At 40.8% G+C, this 23,126-nt stretch overlaps 1 protein-coding gene across 2 annotated transcripts; it reads right to left on the bottom strand.

The window, feature by feature from the left end:
• On the bottom strand, positions 1-22,678 carry psen1 (presenilin 1). Of its 2 annotated transcripts, none has more exons than XM_034144419.1 (11): positions 22,572-22,678; positions 21,407-21,492; positions 15,535-15,851; positions 12,372-12,513; positions 10,877-10,944; positions 10,573-10,793; positions 8,207-8,305; positions 6,694-6,798; positions 4,773-4,952; positions 3,189-3,307; positions 1-2,634 (listed from the first exon to the last, which is right to left on the bottom strand). In XM_034144419.1, the coding sequence occupies exons 2-11, from the start codon at positions 21,440-21,442 to the stop codon at positions 2,479-2,481; spliced, it is 1,443 nt and encodes a 480-aa protein (XP_034000310.1). In that variant the 5' UTR covers positions 21,443-21,492; positions 22,572-22,678; the 3' UTR covers positions 1-2,478. The 2 variants fall into 2 exon arrangements, with proteins under 2 accessions (XP_034000310.1, XP_034000309.1); XM_034144418.1 differs by having other exon boundaries at positions 22,568-22,678.
• Between the last annotated feature and the right edge of the window lie 448 nt (positions 22,679-23,126).

The raw sequence follows: 23,126 nt of genomic DNA on the forward strand, positions 1-23,126 counted from the left end.
TATTTTAACTTTCATTATTTATTAAAAAAACAAAATCTGAATTGAATAACCTTGCATAACACACATATGCATGTGAAGGACAGGAAAAAAAAGGCAGTCACCCGACATATTCCCTAAAAAAAAGCAAAGTTTCAGAACAGATATTTGTATACATTGTTCCCTTGGTTGATCTCTGCAAGCATTACACTCGAGTGAAACAATAAAAATCCATCAGTGCAGCTCGTTCTCCATCAATCTGCATTATTTTGTTCACATATGAGAAGCCACAACTCCATATCTCATAGAAGACCCTTTTTTAAATGTGGTTTGTTAAAATACACAGTTAATGCTGGATAACTGGAGATTATGTTCACATTCAAGTTTCAAATCAAACTACACTTCCCTCATTTATCAGCATTTTCTTCTCAAAACACACAGATCTGATGTTAGTTTCACAGACGCTCCTGATCTGTGTAGGAACCGTTACTCCGTGTTTGAAAAAGTACAAAGTTTCTCTTATGCATATTTTGGAAAAACAACAGTATCTGTGTTTAGTGGAAATAACCGTGGTGTTGGGTGTAGCACAGTAGGGGGCGGAGCCTAAAGAGAGTGAGAGCAGATGATCACAGGTTACTCTGGGCAGGTTGGAGAAAAATTAAATTAAATGTGAGTCCGGGAAGAGAATGAAAAGCACGTCGTTTCTGTCCACAATAACAACAACTACTGAAATGCCCTCGAGCAAGGCACGGCACTGGACCTCCAGGCAATCGTGTGTGTGTGTGTGTGTGTGTGTGTACTTTCCTCCCTCTGCAGGCTGTGACATCAACTGTGATTTAAAGCAATATTTAACCAACAAAATGACAATTTCCCTCACATGCCTGCCTCTGCAGAAAAATACTTTTAATAGTATTTTTTGGTTGAAAGGTCACGTGTTTATGAAGTAGTAAAACTTGGATTGTACTGCATGAGTTTTGCTTTTGTTAAACGAGGCCATGATTGACTTCATTTCCAGACTTTTCTATGTTGTTTGATTCTTTGTTTACCACTAAAGGCATGAGAGAAAAACTATGATTGAAGGATTGAAGTTACAGGCGGGGTTTTGTGATTATTTTGTTGGTGTTCCTTTAGTTTAAAATGAAGGGCAGGAAACACGGTGGAATATTAGAGTCAGTGGCCGTTTCTCAATGTCGAGTAAACCTGCTGCAGAGCCACTATTTCAAGTATACTACGTCATCGAGTGGCGCCGAAGGACTGTTTAAATGCCCAGCATTCGGCGCCACTCGATGACGTAGTATACTTGAAATAGTGGCTCTGCAGCAGGTATACTCGACATTGAGAAACGGCCAGTGTCACAAGTACACTGATATCTTAATGTCTAGAAACACTTTTTCTCAAAGAGAGATACACGGGCTTAAAACGTGATCGGTGTGTCTCTGCGGGGGTGAATCACTCTCAGAGATGTGTTTTTAAAGTGGGAAAACTAAACTTCTTTAAAAAAAGATTACAACTCAAGATTATATTCATTATCTAGAACGTGTTTGGTCCATTCATCGTTTGGTCAGAAACTGTGAAAAAGGTCTCAGGTCGATAAAGTCCAAGGTGATGTTTTTAAATATCTCTGTTTTGTCAATGCTAACTCCAAAGATATTCACTTTCATATGTTATAAAAGAGAGAAAAGGCGGAAATCTCCATATCAGAGAGGCTGAAAACGGCATCTTAGGACAATTTCTAATTACAAATGACTTTAATAATCAATCGATTTAGAAATATTTGGCGATTATCTTTCCGTCGACTATTTGTTACAGCTCTATTCTTCTCGTATCTTGATTTGATGGATAATAAATCCACTCTTTCCTGTGAAAAAGATTGAAAAACATCAGTGTAAATCTCTCGGGGTGGGATCGCTCATCCGTCAGCGCGTGTTAACCATTCGTAACGGCGGTGAGGAAAGCACGTGTGGTGACCGACAGCTCGAACACAAACTACACATCTATCATCAACACCACAGAGTGTCCGTTACTCAATGAAGGCTTTTTTCTTTCATAGGAGGGTTAGCTTTGGGGGGGGGGGCTGTAAAGATGAAGATGTTTGATTAAAGTCTTTGAAGGAGATTGAATGAAAAACGTCTCCCTTCGCTCCACAGCTACCTCTCAGTGTCCCTGAGCAAGGCACCTTCTGTAAAGTTGTAGAAGACTGTGGTTATTATTACTGTTGCTCCTGCAAAGCTTCCCTGGATAAATAAAAAAATGTGAAGATGAGGTCCCAAGTCGAGCCAGAAATGTCATTTCTTGGTTTTAAAACGCAAATAAAAATGTGGGGGGAAAACCCTCCGGGAGAGAAAAAGGCAGAACAAAAACAACATGTGTCCTGTCATAGTGGGTTTCTAGGTTTCTTTCTGGTCAAGGGGCCCCCGGCATCGCCCTTTTGTTCACCACCCGGCCGGTGACGTTGTGGCCGGAGGAAGTACGAGGGTGGAGGTTTATCGTGGTGTCGTCCTGCTAAATGTAGAACTGGTGCAGCGCCAGTCTGTCCATGAAGGGCTGCACCAGGTTGTCTGTGGCGAAGTAGAAGACTAGGCCGAAGAAGATGGAGATGGGCAGAGCGGGGAGCGCCTTCTTGAAGATGGCGAGGAGGAGCAGGGTCAGACACAAGCCCTGCGGGGGGGGAAAACAGACAAAACAGAGCTGTTATACAACCAAAGTGCTAGAGGTTTGTGTGGTCATATGAAGAAAATAGCTTAAAGATAACAGTTTTGAGTCCCTTAAAATTCTAATTTGGCCCAAAATACATCAAAATATGTCCCTTTTCTGGTTAACACAGCCATTGTTGATCCTATAAATGTCAGAAATGGATTCAGCTTTCTCAATTATTCCCACAACCACTTCAAAACATTTGTATAACTATTGTCTGCATATGCTAATCAATGCAACTTGTGCTAATCGTGCAAAATTGCCAACATATGCAACTTAGCATCCGGCAGTGTCTTTGTGTGGGGACCAAAATTATTCTATCATAAAACTTTGGGGTAGTGATCATTTCCGGGTTCACAATAGGACTCTATGAGGTAGCAACTAGGCTACCACAGAGTAATGTCATGAGACAGAAGCCCTGCGAGGGCACAGGCAAGCAAAAACAACAAAGCCGTTATACAAATCAAGTGCTCGAGGTTTTGCGGTGGCGCGACTTGGACGCTGAAATAAGAACTCACGATGAGGATGGCCACGAAGCAGGCGAGCGTGGTGTTCCAGTCGCCGCTGGCTGTGGCCGAGGCCTTGCCCACCAGCATGCTGTAGAAGATGAAGTCTCCGAGCCCCAGCTTCACCCCCCCTGAGAGAGAGAGAGAGAGAGAGAGAGAGAGAGAGAGAGAAAGAGAGAAAGAGAGAAAGAGAGAAAGAGAGAAAGAGAGAGAGAGAGAGAGAGAGAGAGAGAGAGACGAGAGAGAGAGAGAGAGAGAGCGAGAGAGAGAGACCACAGTCAGGGTGGAGGCTGATTCAAAAACACAGAAACTCACGCCCTCCCACCCCCACAGAGATCTGTACTGTAATTACTGTACAAACAGAAAAAGAGCCCATATTTACCCGGGCTCTCACTCACATGAAACCCGGCAATTGTCGTGAATAATCGCTTCCTAATCTGCGACTAAAAACAGGCTGCAGCCAAACATCTAGTCGCTCTCATTTCACAGAGAGGGCAGCTCATAAAAACACTCCCCAGATGTTTTATGATGTGTGCACACACACACACACACACACACACACACACACACACACACACACACACACACACACACACACACACACACACACACACACACACACACACACACACACACACACACACACACACACCACACACACACACACACACACACACACACACACACACACACACACACACACACACACACACACACACACACACACACACACACACACACACACACACACACACACACACACACACACACACACACACACACACACACACACACACACACACACACACACACACACACACACCACACACACACACACACACACACACACACACACACACACACACACACACACACACACACACACACACACACACACACACACACACACACACACACACACACACACACACACACACACACATCTTCTGGGTGTGTAAATAAGTGCCTGTTGTTGAGAATGTGTCAATGATGCATCTTAAGTAGCCTAAAGATCAATATATATATAGGGGTATCGGTAAAAAAAACAAAGCAAGGTTTAATTAACTACATGTTGCTGATTTACAACCCAAGTTTAACTTTTTTTTTATCTAAACAATGGCTTCTTTTGGGAAATGCGTTTTTGTTTGCCATGTCAACAAAGGAGAAATGTAAGCCTTATATTTACAGATGGAGCCGACAATCAGAGAGAAATTAGTACAGATTATTATTTTGAAAATAATTGTTATATCCCAACCAGCCACAGCAGCCACTTTCGCATTGTACGCAAAAAATGTAACATATTTATAAAAAAAAAATGTATTTGATCATAAAACTTAACATGAAACCTGGTGCTGTTCTATCCATTGATCCTGGTGTAAAGTCAACACATTGGTCAATTGGAAACGTTTACATTTGAGTCATATTACATTAGATATTCAAAAGGTGTAGATCCAAGCCATTTCAAGACAAGATAAGAAACCTCTCAATATGTCATTTTGAAGAACAGAAATTAGTTGTTTTTTTGCGGTTGTTATCAATACAATTGGAGAGAAACTTTAAATATGATATATTAAATATGGTTCTGTCAGCACTCACTCTCCTCGTCGTCGTCGTCCTCCACGGGGGGGCGGTCGGAGGGCATCTCCTGGATCTCCCGGCGGGTCTCCTCCGTGGTCTGCAGGGGGCCCAGCTGGTGCTCCTGGTGGTTCACCCAGTTGGAGCTGAAGCCCCCGTCGTCATTAGACAGAGCGGGGGGGGAGGCCGGGGAGGCCACGTCTGCAGAGAGCGACACCAGGTCAGTATGAGAATAATCAACACTGAGGGAAATGTGAACAAACAGACATGGATCTTCCACCTGCAGCACCTCCATCCAGCTACACTCGTATTATGAAGATAGTATCCTAACTTTATATCTTAATAGTAAGTTAGTCTATTATAGATGAGTGTAACACATGCGTCACTTCTGGGCAAAAATAACGGCCCCGCCCACTTTTGGGGGAAAACAACGCTGTCATTTGAACGGCGGTCAATACAAATTCTGATGTTTTTGCCAATCCGATCAGAAATGTAAGAAAACCGTGGATTTTCTGATCTTCAAAGAGCCCGATTACGATGGCCAGTCAGGCAAACAATTACATTAAATCATTGGAAATCGACGATCGGTCTCGATATATGGTTAAATTAAAATCAGTAGGCGAGGCCGTCATTTCGCCAGCTGTTACGGCCCGTCCACATAGCGGCGTGCGTTGAAGCTTGCTCCATTTTTTGGAATATGAGGAAATGACCTGCGGTGTGTCTCTCCCAGCATACACGCGGTTTGATTGGCTGCATAAACGGGATTTTATTGGCTGACGCTTCCACCGAAGCTTCAGAAGCTTCAAAAGTTGAACATTGCTCAACTTTTGCAGCCTGAAACGCCAGCAAAGCTCCGCTCTGCTTCCCACAATGCAGTTCGGCGAAAAGTGAGGCAAAGTGACGTCACCCCATTCAAAGTGAATGGGCAGAAGCGCTGGAAGATTTTTTTACCGCTGCTGTGTGGACGTACCGTTACTCTCATGAGCGAGGCGGAAAATAATAGTTTTATCATGCCAACAAGCTGCTGTCGTTTATTGCACCTCAAACATTCAAACAAATCCAGAGTTCAGTGTTTCTGTACTTCCTCTAAGAACAAAGGACAGTAACAGAAGAGCTCTGTGGCTTCAGGCTTCATCGCCATTCAAATGACAGCGTTGGTTTCCCCCAAAAGTGGGCGGGGCCGTAAAGTGACGTAGATGTTACTCTCATCTATGGACATCGATCGCCTACTGCTATATTTAACCATATATCGAGCCCGATCGTCGATTTCAAATGATTGAATGTAAATGTTTGCCTGTCTGGCCATCGTAACCGGGCTCTTTGAAGATCCAAAAATCCACATTTTTCTTAAATTTCTGATCGGATTGGCAAAAACTTCAGAATTTGTATTGACCGCCATTCAAATGACAGCTTTGTTTTCCCCCAAAAGTGGGCGGAGCCGTACTTTTTGCCCGGAATCGACGCATGTGTTACTCTCATGTATAGAGTAATCCAACTTATTATATTGTGTATTCTATAGGTAAGGTACGTTTATTTATAAAGCACATTTTCAGACACAGAGGCAATTCAAAGTGCTTGACATCATCAGTAACACTTAATAAGAAGACAAAAGAAACACAATGGAATAACAGGTTCATAAAAGAGATACAGAATAGTTTAAAAACAACATTGTAAATACAGTAGGTGCTAAAAAAAGTTAAAAAACTTCTGGGTAAGCAGCTGGAAAAAGTCATGTTTTTAGCCTCGACTTAAAAGACCTTAGGTTTTCTGGAAGTTTGTTCAATTAGCGGGGAGCATAAAAACTAAAAGTAGCTTAGATACTTCATTCATCTTCACTCATACCAGCCCAAACAGAATCACTTTCAAATCCCAAAGATATATATGACCCATAAGGTGGAGCAATGTAAATCATATCCCGGGTCAGTTTGAATAAATCACAAACCTTCTGGAGCCTCCTGAGGCTGAGGTGGAGGGGTCGCCGCTTCTGTGGAGTTTCTTTTTGGCGGCCACTCAGTGTCGGCCATGTTGACGAGCCACACCATCGTAGCTGAAGAGGAGGAGGAGGAAGAATCAGAGGAACAAATATTAAGGTTTAAGGATTCATGATACAATAAAATACAAGAAAAACTAGGAAAGTGCAGTTGTATGCATCAATGAACAAAACACTTGATTAACCCTTAGATGCACTTAGAGTGACTGGACCCTACACTCTTCCATAAGTGGGTCAAAAAGGACCCGTATTAGAATAATATGTGTTTTCATGCCATTTTTGTCATTTTGGTTAGAAATATTTTATATTTTATTTTTCACTATTTATAATTTTAGACATTTTTTTTACATTTTGAAAAAAAACATTTTGAACATATTGATGCAAAGATCTCCGCTATTCTGAGACCCTCACAGTATTCCAGTCGCTTTTCAAAACTCATCTCTTCTCCTCTGTCTACTCATAGCCCACCCCCCATCAATCCATGCCGGTTGATCAAGTTTGATAGTCCTATACCCCCCACCCTAACCTTCCCTTATATTGTAAAGCGATTTTGAGTTCTTGAAAAGCCCTATCAAAATAATATAAAAAATATAATGTATTATTATTATGATTATACTGACAGGTATCAGATCTTGCTGTGTAAAATAATCTTCCTGAGAGGTGTCACGTGTGATGTAGTCTGTGTGTCCTACAGTGAATGTATTCCTGACAGCAACAGGTGATAAGAATCAAAGGTTCCCATAGGATCCCATAGAAAATGCATGCGGGTCATTTTTGACCCACTTATGGAAGCTTGGGGTAGAAATACAAAAACCACAATTTCTTAAAATTTAAATTTAAAATGTGAATGGCATGATATCCAAAACATGTTTTTTGAGGAATAGCTGGAATATGAAATGATAAAAAGATGTAATTACAAAGATACTTCAAGAAAACCACCTCACCGGGTCAAAAAAGACCCACTTATGCATCTAAGGGTTAAGACAACGTGTAACCAAAGGGTTGTATTAATAAAGTAAGTGTACATTAATAATACAAGATATGTGGTTCCTTGTGGCTGTATACAAACATATTCTCTCATTCTTTCCACACCACAGCCAAAAGAAATACAAGAACATTTTCAATAGACAGAATTATCAATGCATATCAGCATTAAAAGGCAGAGTGCTGTGGAAGTCCTTTTAACTGCTCATTAGACTCATGGGGAGTGCAGACGATAAAAGAAGTTGAAGTGTTATTTTAAGTGGCTGCACTAAAGGTTATTAAAGTGTCAGATAAAGTGAAAGCGCTGAAAGAAGATTAGCTGATGAAAAATGTGTCACTTCAGTTGAAAACGCTTAAGGAAGTTAAAGAGCATGTGAGAGAAGTTGGAGTAGGATATTAAAGGGGAAGTTTTTTTGCCTTTTTGGAAGTGTTTTTCCATTGCCTCGTCTCTTTGTTGTATTCAGTATTCAGAGTTTCTTACATGAGTAGATGAGGGCGGGGAAGATGGGCTCATTCCTCTCCTGAGCCGTCTCCACCAGGATCCTCAGGGGCCCTTTGGGACAGAGCACCGCCAACAGATCTGAGAGGAGAGAAACCAGACAGCTGGAGTTAGACAACCTGAGAGAGACAGAACACCTGAGAGAGACAGACAACCTGAGAGAGACAGACAACCTGAGAGAGACAGACAACCTGAGAGAGACAGACAACCTGAGAGAGACAGACAACATGAGAGAGACAGACAACCTGAGAGAGAGAGACAGACAACCTGAGAGAGAGAGACAGACAACCTGAGAGAGAGAGACAGACAACCTGAGAGAGACAGAAAACATGAGACAGAAAACCTGAGAGACAGCAGACAACCTGAGAGAGACAGACAACCTGAGAGAGACAGATAGAAGCAGACAGACAACCTGAGAGAGAGAGAACAGACAACCTGAGAGAGAGAGACAGACAACCTGAGAGAGAGAGACAGACAACCTGAGAGAGAGAGACAGACAACCTGAGAGACCTGAGAGAGACAGACAAACTGAGAGACCTGAGAGAGACAGACAAACTGAGAGAGAGAGACAGACAACCTGAGAGAGGCAGACAACCTGAGAGAGAGACAGACAACCTGAGAGAGAGACAGACAACCTGAGAGAGAGACAGACAACCTGAGAGACAGATAGAAGCAGACAGACAACCTGAGAGAGACAGACAGACAACCTGAGAGAGACAGACAACCTGAGAGACAGATAGAAGCAGACAGACAACCTGAGAGAGACAGACAGACAACCTGAGAGAGACAGACAACCTGAGAGAGACAGACAACCTGAGAGAGACAGACAAACTGAGAGACCTGAGAGAGACAGACAAACTGAGAGAGACAGACAACCTGAGAGAGACAGACAACCTGAGAGAGACAGACAACCTGAGAGAGACAGACAACCTGAGAGACAGATAGAAGCAGACAGACAACCTGAGAGAGACAGACAGACAACCTGAGAGAGACAGACAACCTGAGAGAGACAGACAACCTGAGAGAGACAGACAAACTGAGAGACCTGAGAGAGACAGACAAACTGAGAGAGACAGACAACCTGAGAGAGACAGACAACCTGAGAGAGACAGACAACCTGAGAGAGACAGACAACCTGAGAGAGACAGACAACAGACCCCCCCCCCCCCCCCCCCCCCGACATGACGAGAAGCAGAGGCTTCAGAGGAAACACAGAGATCAGTCCACAGGTCTGGTGATTGGTAACAGATCTAAACGCTCTCTTTGTATTTTTGTGTGGTGGCATGTTTATGTCCCGCTTTCAATCAGTCTCCCCATGACTTCCCTTTTATCTCAGAAACGTGTCTTTCAATCCACATTTATGTTTCAGTTTTTGAAACACATCCTTCCTTTCAGTAAAATAAATCCTCACAATAAACAAAATAATTACAATTAACATTAAGGAGTTTAAGAGTTATTGTTTTAGCTTTTCTTGACCCACGTAGGCTCCTTATTTAGGGGGCGAGAGGGGATCACCTGCGAAACCATCTGATTCATTCATGCAAGCCCAACATTATTTAGAGGAAATATTCTAACACCATTTTTGGACAAAAAGCGGGGGGAAACACATTTTACTGCATGTGTTTAGCATAAAGCGGGCATAACTCTAAAGGGAAGAGTGAGGGTATCTAAAGAACCCAATTGCAACCAGATATCTGAAAGTGAGAGGTGAGGAACCCCCTGTGAATGTGACCATGCCAGTTTTTCCCTTGCCTAGATTTAGGGTAACTTTGGAGCAACATTTAGCTTCCTTACCAACAAGCTTAGAGAATGTCGACAGTTCAAATGGATTCCTAATGTTTCTTGACATTTCAGATGATATCAGTACATTTTATTTAATCATGCTACACCAGGGCTTCTCAAACTCCGGACCGAACTGCAAATCAATCCGGACCAGTACTTTACTGGCATTGATCCGGACCAGTGACCTTGTATAAAGTTCACAAGTGGACCTTTAATAAAAAAGTTTGAGTACCCCTGTGCTACACCCTTCTAAAGACAGTAATGTACCGCGTGTCTCAGAGGTATTATGTCTTTGTGCTGTATGATGTATCCTATTTGAAAAGCAATAAAAAGTTAATTAAAGTACTGTCGGTTTACATTTTAATATCTTCAGCTTTGGTTCCAAATCTATTCCTTTCCTAAAGATCATAAAATAATGAAAATTGTAAAACACCTTGTTAAATAGATCCTTTTTCCTAACGCCCTAATAGGACCCAGATGAACATAGGTGCAGAAAAAGCATCCTGCCCAAAGGTTGAAGGGTTCATCACCTTCTCTAAAGCAGCCGAATAGAGAGGAAGATTTACCGTAGACGGATATGACGGCTAATATGAGCCAGGCGGTCCACTCGGGCAGGTACTTGATGAAGACGAGGGCCATGAGGGCGCTGATCATGATGAGGTAGGCCTGCTGGAGCCGCAGAGGACCCTTCCAGTGAATACACATCATGCCCACCACCCCGAAGTTCCACACTATTATCGCCAGCGTGAAGTAGTCGATGGCCACGTTGTAGGTCTTGAAAACCTCCCTGTTACACAGAGCATGGTGAAGATTTAGACATCGGGACATTTATAAGAATATGTGGGAGCTGAGATCAAAGGTTGAGCTTACTTGAGGTAGATGTAGGAGAAGAAGAAGAGCAGGAGGAGGGAGGAGAGGAAGAGCCAGCCTTGGATCACCTGGGAGGAGAAGATCACAGTCAGCGGGTTTGTTAAAGCTATTTTTTGTTGTTTGTTTTGCACATAGTAATCATAATTTAAGTTAATTTTTGTAAGTTACTTATGCTTTTATTTGAAGTCAGCTTCTTGTAACGGTTGAAACGTTATTTATTTGTAGACAGGAGGAAGAGTTGTTAGAATAAGGTCTGCTATCTGGTTCCTCAGCTGCAGTTTGATTTTTTTTTGTTTGGGTGTTTTTAGTTGAAGGAGATATCATTGCTATAAGGTTTAATGCGTCAAGAGACCAATACCTGTAAATACTTGTTAATAGTGTGCCTGATTTAAAGGTCACCTATCATGCTATTTTTAGGCAATAGCATAGGTCTCAGATATATAAAAAAATATAAAAAAACATGTCTATGAAGTGTTTTGCTCAAAATACCAAACAGATCACCCATTCTAGCCATGCCTCATATCCCTCTATTTCACTTCCTGTTTCAAAAGTGCTGATTTTGGGTATAAAGCTTAAAAAAATTAAAAAATTGATAATAAATAAAAAAGGAGGGTCTGAGCTCATGCGGGACCCGGCAGCTACTGTCTAAACTAAATGCTGCCGTGATGAAACGCCATATCATGGATTATCAAGGATTATTTCTGAAACAGTATGGAGCTCAAAGGCTTTCTCTCTTGCCGGTTATACCACAAGGTGACTTCCTTTTTATTTCCTGCTTCTTCACACACATGCTCTCCAGTACAGGTTAGCTCTGAGTGTTAGCGATGCTAATGTAAACACAGACCATATTACGTCCAAAACAGTTGGGCATTGTTTCTGATAGCATTGTTTCTGATAGCAACTTTCTGATAGGGCCGTGGGTCCACATTTCCGATATTACGTCATATCGGACGCAAATCTGGATCAGCTCCGTTGTAGCCCCGTTTTTAGAGATTTGGGTACGGAGGAAAAGAGAGAGGGTTTTACTTTCTGAAGCTGCGCGAGTTCCCCGACACACCGGGGACACATATTTATGTATATAAGACATCAAAAAGTGCATTTTGCATGATAGGTCCCCTTTAAATTACCTGAACAGCTACTCTCCTACTAAAGCACTTGAATTAAAATGCAGTCATCATTATTTGAAATATTTAAACCTGTGCTTTTCCTACTAAGTCAGGTCTGAAGGCCTATTTGAACCTGGGGTAAACACACATTGTTAGGATATTTTCCACACATCTCAAAACATTCTCTTGCACAATGTTATCTGTTTTATTTGTTGTATGTCCTAAATATATTCATCATGTTGCACTGTTGGAGGAGCCTGGGACTTCAGTTTTTCATTGCCATATCATCACTGTAGCTACTGTGCACATGACAATAAAGCCTTGAATCTTGTAAAAACTAAGTTGTGCAGTGAGTGTTTCAACAGGATGTGTTATTTTTTGAGAAGTACCTTGTAGCAGCGGTACTTGTAGAGCAGTACCAGCACCAGCGTCATGACGATGATGACGGTGATCATGATGGCGGCGTTCATGACGGAGTTCAGCGCTCGCTGTCCCAACGTCACCGCGTCCTCCGGGAAGGGAGTGTAGATCCTGAGGGGGGGGGGGCAGAGCAGGATATATAATAAATACAGTAAAGGAAATACAGAGGCTCTTATTATGTAAGGGATAATGTGCAGCGAGGCGGTCATTATGGGGAAAAGAACACCCGACAGGCAGATCAGGAGCCCGACGCGAAGCGAAAGGATCTCGATCAGCATGAAGGGTGTTCTCCATAATGACCAAGTCGCTGCACATTATCCCGCTTATTACACGGCCACATTCTCAACAAAGTAACGATATGACTCCCAATATTAATTGAAATGCTTTTATAGATTTAGAAAATGTTTTTATTGATTTAAAAAATAGTAGGCTATTATTGATTTTAAATGATATACATCCGCTAAGAAAAATAGTCCGTTGTTACTGTTTGAACTACGTAGCAACGGCAGGAACTGCTTCGATAGCGTTTTTGCGGACCTTTTTGATTACAGATTTGAAAACATCGTTGCTTGATTTAAAAGTAGCACAATTCATGATGTCAAACCTTGGGAAGTATCTAGATATCCCTGCCCTAATGCCAAAGTAACTGGCAACTGAATATGTTTTGCCGTTTGATGTCTATGTCTGGACCGTTGTGTAAAAAGGAGGGTTTCTGCCCCGTTACTTCTCCGCTGTTTTCTTGTCCCAGTTCGGCCAAACTGTATACAGTTAAATCGACCGGACTTCTTTCTGCAGATGTAAGCGTCCTTAACAACGGTCAATAAGTCCTTGACAGCGGTCTGTCTGTTCTGGATTAACAACGTGTCACGTGTTCTGAATTGACCAATCAGAATCGAGTATTCAACTAAGCCATGTAATAAAGTGAGATAATTCTGCTTCAGGGGGTTTACATTACTCTGGATATGACTTTACTATATTAAATATGATGTTTTAATGCCCTGAGCCAGATCCAGACTCTGCTTTATGATTGTTTGCACTTACAGCACCGTCTTGGTATTTAAACTATGCGGGTTTATTACAGCTCCATACATTACATACTGTCTGGAGGTCTGAGGAGGGAAAACATAAAAAACTGATCTTTATCATACAGAAATTAGATTAAATTAGAGCTGCCCAACTAATATGTTATAATATTGGACTAATAAATAATATGAGACAAGTATGATGAAAATTGAAACCTACGGTATGAACACTAATGTGTATAGGATTTTAATTTTTTGAGTTTTGGTGTATAAATAATATACATACTTTTGATTAAGTTTCTTTAATTACACAAAAGTCAGTTTAAACTGGCATTGGTTTGTCAATACTTTAGAAAAGTAATACTTTTTGAATTTGTTCTATGTGTATCTGAGTTGATAAGACCAAACGGCATCAACTAAAACGGGTCTGATAAATATTGCATTAACTCCATCTAGTGGCAGTACGGCTATATTGCGTTTCATTCAAACACCAGACATAGTGCTGAAGATAACGATTATTTATTTACATATCAATTAATTGTTTAGTCTTTTAAATAGAAGGGAAAAAAACTATTCCATCCCAGTTTTTTTGGTCCATGTTGGCATGTTTAAATGTCTATAATCAGTGCACAACTCAAAGATATTGATTTTATTTGTATACAAAGAAAAGCAGGACATTTCCATATTTGAGAGATTGAAAAAAAAAGTTGTCCTGATATTTTTGCATAAAATAAACACAGAATATTTTACTGTCCATTGAAAAACCATTAGAAATGTACTTGGAATCCCCCTGCGGTTATATTTGATATCAGAGGTGGGAAGTAGTGGGGTACAAATACTTTGTTTACTGTACTTAAAGGTCACCTATCATGCTATTTTTAGGCAATAGCATAGGTCTCAGATATATAAAAATATATAAAAAACATGTCTATGAAGTGTTTTGCTCAAAATACCAAACAGATCACCCATTCTAGCCATGCCTCATATCCCTCTATTTCACTTCCTGTTTCAAAAGTGCTGATTTGGGGTATAAAGCTTTAAAAAAAAAAGAGGAGGGGGCTGAGCTCATGCGGGACCCGGCAGCTACTGTCTAAACTAAATACTGCCGTGATGAAACGCCATATCATGGATTATCAAGGGTTATTTCTGAAACAGTATGGAGCTCAAAGGCTTTCTCTCTTGCCGGTTATACCACAAGGTGAGTTCCTTTTTATTTCCTGCTTCTTCACACACATGCTCTCCAGTACAGGTTAGCTCTGAGTGTTAGCGATGCTAATGTAAACACCGACCATATTACGTCCAAAACAGTCGGGCATTGTTTCTGATAGCAACGTTTCTGATAGGGCCGTGGGTCCACATTTCTGATATTACGTCATATCGGACGCAAATCTGGATCAGCTCCGTTGAAGCCCCGTTTTTAGAGATTTGGGTACGGAGGAAAAGAGAGAGGGTTTTATTTTCTGACGCTGCGTGAGTTCCCTGACACACCGGGGACACATATTTATGTATAAAAGACATAAAAAAGTGCATTTTGCATGATAGGTCCCCTTTAAATACATTGTCCTGGTATCAGTACTTTACTCCACTACTTATTTTTCTGACGACTTTTTACTTTTACTTCTTACATTTTGAACACAAATACCTGTACTTTCTACTTCTTACATTTTCCAAACAGGCTGGTTACTTTAGTTTGAATGTGTGTTTGGTGGCGTGATTATTATTATTTAGAGTCATTGCGTGCCTATTGATTTGAACACGATCCGTGTATCCATCATTTCCTGGTCTTCTCTAAAGAAGAGGGACCAATGAAAATGTTGTCATGTTGCCGTTGTTCAGCATGGAAACATTCATTAGCTAACAATGACATTATTGTTCTATTAATATAAAGGGAGGTCAGGTACTCTTTAAAACAGCTGCTAGTTATGGGTACTTTTTACTTAAGTACATTTCAAAGCCCATACTTCTTTACTTTTACTTGAGTAAAGAAGTTTAGTCAGTACTTCAACTTTTACCAGAGTATTTTTAAACACGAGTATCTGTACTTCTACTTGAGTAAAGGATGTCTGTACTTTTGCCATCTCTGTTTGATAGTAAAAGTATTTTCACTCACAGTCTCTGGCCGTCGTTCTGCGTGTAGAAGCTGACCGACTTGATGGTTGCCACGACGACCACCATGCAGAGCGTCACGGGCACGAACAGCATGATGACGTGTTTGGCTCCGTACTTCAGGGTCAGCTCTTCATCGTCGTCCTCCTCCGCCTCCACCACCACCCGGGGGGGTCGAGGGGGGGGCTGCCCGTTCTGCTCTGGACCGCTGCCGTTACCTCCGGGACCCCCAACTCCTCCATCAGCTCCTCTGGACCGGGCCCGGACCCCCGTTGCCTCCTGAGGGGGGGGCTCAGAGGCCACGTCTGTCTCCTGCTGGTCCTAAACAGGAGAAGAAGGCAAGTTTATTTATATAGCACTTTTCAACACAAGGCAAGTGCTTTACAAAAATGAAAGACATTAAAGGTCCCCCATTATACTGTTTTTCATCAATATATTACAGGTCTCAGATATATACAAAACATGTCTCTGAAGTGTTTGGCTCCAAATACCAAACAGATCATTGCAGCATCCCATAATCCCCTCTGTTTCAGCCCTGTTTCCAAAGTGCTGATTCTCTGTCTGTTACTTTAGATGAAAATAAGGAGCCCCTCCCCACGCCCCTCTGAGAGAGATTTGGTTAAAAAGAACACAATGGTGCTCTAGGAGGAGATTCAGGTGATAAGGTGGGGGGGGGTTACCTTGGTTGCTGATTGGCTAATGGTTACACAAGCCAAAACATCGTTATGACATCATAAAGTGGCCAAAATCTGATCAGCTCATTTTCAGACAGGTTTTTATATAAATGGATCAGGACAAAAAGAGAGAGAATCTTTGTTCCTGAAACTTTCAGAATCTCTTTCCACAGAGGGGACACATGTTGATGTAGAAGAGACATGAAGAAGAGGGGACACATGTTGATGTAGAAGAGACATGAAGAAGAGGGGACACATGTTGATGTAGAAGAGACATGAAGAAGAGGGGACACATGGTGATGTAGAAGAGACATGAAGAAGAGGGGACACATGTTGATGTAGAAGAGACATGAAGAAGAGGGGACACATGTTTGATGTAGAAGAGACATGAAGAAGAGGGGACACATGTTGATGTAGAAGAGACATGAAGAAGAGGGGACACATGTTGATGTAGAAGAGACATGAAGAAGAGGGGACACATGTTGATGTAGAAGAGACATGAAGAAGAGGGGACACATGTTGATGTAGAAGAGACATGAAGAAGAGGGGACACATGTTGATGTAGAAGAGACATGAGAAGAGGGCACCGATGTAGAAGAGACATGAAGAAGAGGGGACACATGCTGATGTAGAAGAGACAGGAAAAAGTGGATTTTGCATAATAGGTGACCTTTAAGAGCATAAAACACATTAGAAACATTAAAAAAGCAAAGATAATAAAACATGAATAGCACAGGTACATGAATACAAGTTGCAGTGCAGTGTGAGATATGAATAGTTCAATTAAAAGCAGCGGCAAAAATAAAAGTCTTCAGCCTGGATTTAAAAGTAGTCAGAGTTGCAGCGGAGTTTGTTCCAGATATTTGACAACACCCCTAACCAAAGTCTCACATTCCTCTACCCCTAGTCTTCCCGTGACACGTTCTTTTGACACTTTTCTAACCTTTTTATATTCCTTTCATCCCTCTTGAATCCCCAGACAACACATGTTCCTGTTTCACTGTCACCCGAACCCATCTTTGACCTTTAAACCACTTTTCCCTGTGTTCCTTCCAGAGGGAGTTTCTCTCCCACACACTTATTTTTCAAGTATTGTTAAGCTTTTGATGTTTCGGTGGGGGACTCATATTATGGAGATGACAAGAAATTGTTGGTGATGATTGGGAATGGCATGCAACAGAAATATCTCGGGACTGACTAGAGTTATTCGACCAAATCTGCAGAAGGGAACACAAGACGAATTCTTGAAAGTTGTTCTTATTTTTCTTTAGTTTGGTTTTGTAAATTGGCTAGTGAGCCCGTTTGTTTTGAGTTATGAAACAATATCTTTTAATTTTCAAATCCTCTTTCTATTTTTTCTCCGGGTTATTTTACATGTTGTTGCTTCCCTTTTACTCCTAGACTTTTAAGGAACGTAACACCTGTTTCGCTAAATGTAAGCAAGTTTTCAAAGAAAAGCCAGACTTGTGACAACAGAGCAGGTTTGCCTCCACAGTTCTGCTATCTGCAGCTTGCGGTGTTGCTTCAGACACAAACAGAGACATTGTGGTTCGCAGTCAGCACATGAACCTTTTTTATATCTGGCATATACATTCTATGTTTATTTTAAGAAACCAGAGATCTTCTGAAAGTCTGTCAAAATATCTTTCTTAATTTATTTATCTGCAGAAGTTCTCAAGTCAACACCCCCATGACATGATGAGTTAAAAACAGTCCTTACTAAATGTGTTTGTTTGTTTTTATTGGCAAAAGAACCATGGAATTGGAATTGCACAAATATTACAGCAATCTTATCAAACTATCCATGTTTTCATTGCAGAGATTAGCTGGCAGGTTTGAGTTCACTAGACAAGTTCCTCTGGGGATAAAACGCTACCCTCATCCCAAAGATCTGTCCCGTCATGACAATAAAAGCAGGAGAACTGTGTGAAATAAAACGAGTCAAGACACAAACATCACCCAGGGCTGCAACTAACGGATATTTGTATTATCCAGTAATCTACCAAAGATATTTTCTAAATGAATACATTGGTCCCAAACCAAAAGATTCTCCCTTATTTACTTATATAAAACACAGAAGAAGTAGCAAATGCAAATGCTAGTTATTGGATTATTTTGTTTAAATCATTGCAACGCTGTTATACTCAATTCTAGGGACAATAAATGACTTTACTTCTTCCAGTGAGAAAATAACTGCAGCTTCAATACACTTTTTTAAACAATCAACTAAAACCTTTGTAGGGTTGAAATGCAGTTTTATATCCAGGGTTCAAATATTGGTTAGAATCAATTTCCACAAATGAAATGATTACTTCCCCCAGTACACATTGTTTTATCTTTTAGCAGTTAACAAAAACAAACAGAAATTGAAGTTAAATGTCATGTTTATCAATGATAAAAAAGCCTCCCCATCATCCTAAAGACATGTGCCGCCAAGACAATAAAACGAGTCAAGACACGTGTCAGAAAAATGAAGCAGTCTCACCAAGAACACAGAAACATGACAGATACCAATCCTTAGTAATATTTCTTTACTTTGTTGGATAAAGGTTTGCAGCCTGAGGCGAAACAACATTGGTACAATAAAAAGAGAGGAAGCTGGGAACCCACAAAGGATTTTCTAATGACTCAGGAGTGGATTGCTCTCAGCATGAATCACAACATGTGTACCGAGAGGATAATGAGTCGGATTAAAGTCAATTAATCTGTTCGAGAGTTCACTGACGAGGACTTTTATGGATGATTAGGAATTAAAGTCAACGTATGCAGTTTTAACCCTTATACTAGTGATGATTTGTTGGCTTTAATTGGGTTTTAATGCTTTGTATGACTTGCTTTAATGTATTCCTTAAAGGGGACCTATCATGCAAAATGCACTTTTGTACGTCTTTTATACATGAATATGTGTCCCCGGTGTTCCAGGGAACTCACCAAGTGTCAGAAAACACAACCCTCTCTATTTTCCTCCATACCCAAATCTCTAAAAAAGGGGCTGCAACGGATCTGATAAAAACTGATCCAGATTTGAACACTTTACTGACGTCAGGACGGTGGCACTACGGCTATTGGGCCAACTCTCCACCTATCAGGGGAATGTGGGGTTGGGCCACAGCCGGCCATTGCCGCTCGAAAGTGCTGGAGACGCTGTAGTACATATCCAGGCCTGTAAGTGGCGCTGTAGTCTGCCACAAAAGCAGCGAAGAAGACTTCCCGCCCATAGTTACCATGGTTACCCTTCTGTTTATTCTCCGCTGTGGCTTTTTTTCTCCCTCCCCGAGGCAAGCGTTTGCTCCCGCTGCTTTAATTCAATGCAATCCCTCCCCGTCGAGGCAAGCACTGTAATTCTCTCCGGTTAGTCCACCAGCAGATGACAAACACCCACCTCTCCGCCTCTTCCAAGGAACGAGGGGACCGTGCGGCAGAGTTTCAGTTTCAGTTTCTTTCGCCGGTCAAGATGTCCGTTAAAGTTTAAATCTTCCGGACAAAATTAGAAAAGTGCCGGTCAAAGGTCTTCTTTGTTATTTATTGAGCTTTAAAACAAATTAATAACGACTCTATAGGCCTATTATAATATAATAAAATAGATCTTTTTTTCTCCCCCTCTTGACTTGATCAGAGCACGGCTCCCCTCTCCTGCAGGGGGGCGTGGTCAGCTGCAGCTCATAGAATCAGCCCAGTAGACAGCAAACAGCACATAGAGCAAAATGAGGCATGGCTAAAATGCATGATCTGTTTGGTATTTTGAAAACAGAAACGTATAAATATACCTTATATAGGTATGGCCCTACAATATATCATTTAAATATAGCATGATAGGTGTCCTTTAATGGCGCGTTTCCACTACAGCGCGGAGCATGGTTTAAGAGGGCTGTGACGTCAGCGGCCCGTTTTTGGTTGCGTTTCCACTTGGCCTAGTACCGGCCGGCGGGTCCTAATTCACAGTTTTTCTGGCCTCATAAAATTGTGGGTCTAGGGCCAGAGACAACGAGGCTGAGTCAGGCTGAGTATGCTAAACTAGAGAGAGCATCGCTGGCAAGGGGGCTACAACTACAACAAGATGGACATATTTGACCGTGATTTAATTGTAATACACGTTTCAAAATGATGCCGAAGTAACAACATACTGATACCGGTTAGTAAAAACCATGAATTAATGCTTTGTCAAGTCTGCAGACAGACGGCAGGCGAAAAACCTTTTAAAATGCGTGTTTTCTAAATGGAGATTGGCTAAGCTAACGCAGTATATGCTCCGACCGTCCACACTCACAACAACGGCCTATACAGACATAAATAAAGCAGCGACTGTATTCGCCATGACACAGGCAGTCTGTGGTTTGTACTTGTTTAACTTTTGTCTAGTTTCTGAACATATATGAGGAGCTGTGAGCTCTGAGTGCTAACAGCTAACGGCTGTGTTGTTTTTCTGGGGTTCTCATTGAAGATGACGTCACGGCTCCGCCGACACTGCGTTACTATAGATACTACCCCAGTTCCTAAACTGTAATGGAAATGCGCCATAAAGTGAGCCAGTCCTAACGAGGCCTAGCCATACTGAGCGAGGCCGAGCGAGGCCGTGTAGTGGAAATGCGCCATAAGTAAATGAATCTGTAGCTTCAACCATATCCTCTAATGTCACCCAACTAAACTCATGTTTCCAGGATAATGAGAAGCAAGGAAACTGTTGTGTTTAATTGTAGTTGCTAGATTTACTAGCCTCTTATGGCATTGTACAAGCAAGGAATCTTTATATTGAGCCCTGATATGATGAGCATTAACCTTCTTTTGAACCTCAGCTGCTCTACTGCAGCCACACTGTCCAGGCTAAGCTTTTCTGACCTGGCTGACATCATACAGACCATAATATGCAGCTAAAGACAGAAATTAAATGTTTAGCAGCTCTCCAAGAAAGAGACATACTGTTGAAATGTACAAGCACAGCTGTTATGGGATAAACAAGGCTTAAGGTTGTGACGTAGACAGTGAAAGAGACTTTGACTGCTGGACCAGCCACACCTTTATTTACAGTGAGAGCCTAACAGAGAGCAAAGAACACAATACTCATTTACTGCATTAACATCCTGATGACACCACAGTTATCAGACTGCTGCACAGTGTGTGGTGTCACAATCTGACTCAGAAACACACACACACACACACACACACACACAGTGTTAGAGCGCTGTGACACACACACACACTGACCATGTTGTTCTCGATATCCTCGGCATTGTTCGCCATGTTCGGCTCGGCTCACGCTTGTCCTCACATGCACACCAGATTCTATTGCCCTGTTGAAAGAGAATAGGAGTTTAATATTAAGTTGTAGTATATTAAATGTGCATAATAAAAAGGCATAGAATTAATTGACATTCAAATCAAAGCAAAGGTGGCATATGTTTTATAGCCCTGAGTCACAAATATGTGATTTGAAAATTACCTGACAGTGATTTAAAATCAGAAAAGACACAAAGAGAGCATCTTGACTAATATAAATAACATGATACTTTACAATTGTGTTAGCTGTTATTTGGCCCTTCATAGTGTTTCATAATTTCAACATTGTTCTGTTTTATTTTGAGATGTTTATATTTTCTAATCATGTGTTATGCCTTGTTTTAACATGCTGCTTTGATGAAAACATTCCCAATTTGCGATCAATAAAGAATATCTTCTTCTTTCCTCTGAACTGTAGTGGAGTAGAAGAACAAAGTAGCAACACATGGAAATACTCAAGTAAAGTACAAGTACCTCAAAATTACTACTTAAGTAAAAGTACTTAGTTACTTTAGACCTCTTCTGATTCTGATGCCATAACGGCACAGCTTATGTTATTCCTATTAACAGGTTACTAGTTAGTGTTTGGTGGTGCATACAATAGAGATATAAATACGAATAAAAAAAACATAGGGTTATAACAAGATCTAGAACATTAATATAGAATATAAAACAAAAGGATAAAATGCAAAAGAGTCTTTAAAAACCTTTAACATGTATGTGCAGCTGTGTTACTAACAGACCATCCATTTTTATTGTACATTTTTTGAATAAGGGGCAGGCAAAATAAGACTTTCTTCTCCATGCTCCTTTCCATCATAGGCTACAAAAACTGCGTTAAGTGTACATGTTTTGTTTTCTAATAATTGCCTAAACTAATAAATACATAAATAAAGTAAATCTTATCTTATTGTGATTCTAATTAGCTACTAACGGCTCAAACAGCCATTAGCCAATAATAACGGCAGAGCAGTTAGCGGCCGTTGGGAGGCTAACGGCTAATTCTCTGAAACATGGCTCAAAATAAAATGTAGTTCCTGAAGAGTGGAATGATATAATATATGATTTAATAATAGTAGTTTAACTCACCTACTGAGGTTGACAGCTACTTTCCTTGGTTTTGTGTTGAGGTGTGTCTCCTGAAGAGGTTTAAAGCCGCTCCGCTTTCTCCTCTTTGTTGTTCCTGTCTTCACACCTAACTTCCGGTCGCTTCCTCTGCTTTTTGCGGTAGAGGCGGTTGGCATCCAGCGTCGGTGCTTTACCGCCACCTAGTGTATTGGAGTGGGGAGCAGAATAATCTCCAAGAAATACATTGAAGATACAAATATATGTATTCTTTTATTTATTCATTCATTTATTTCCTTATTTATGTACGCATAATTTTTTTTATTCATGTATTTATTTCCACATTTATTTATTTATGTACTTATTGCTAAATGTATTTATTTCTACATTTATTTTGTCTTTTATATATTATTATTTTATTTATTTTTTCAGCTGTATTTATTTCTGTATTTATTTCCACATTTATTTATTATTTTATTTATTTATTTCTGTGTTTATTTATTTCTGTATTTCCGTATTTTGTTATGCATTTATTTATTATTGTATTAAAAATATTCCTCTATTTATTTCCACAGTTATTTAT

The sequence above is a fragment of the Trematomus bernacchii genome, unplaced genomic scaffold (assembly GCF_902827165.1).
Source record: "Trematomus bernacchii unplaced genomic scaffold, fTreBer1.1, whole genome shotgun sequence".
Classification (NCBI taxonomy): domain Eukaryota; kingdom Metazoa; phylum Chordata; class Actinopteri; order Perciformes; family Nototheniidae; genus Trematomus; species Trematomus bernacchii.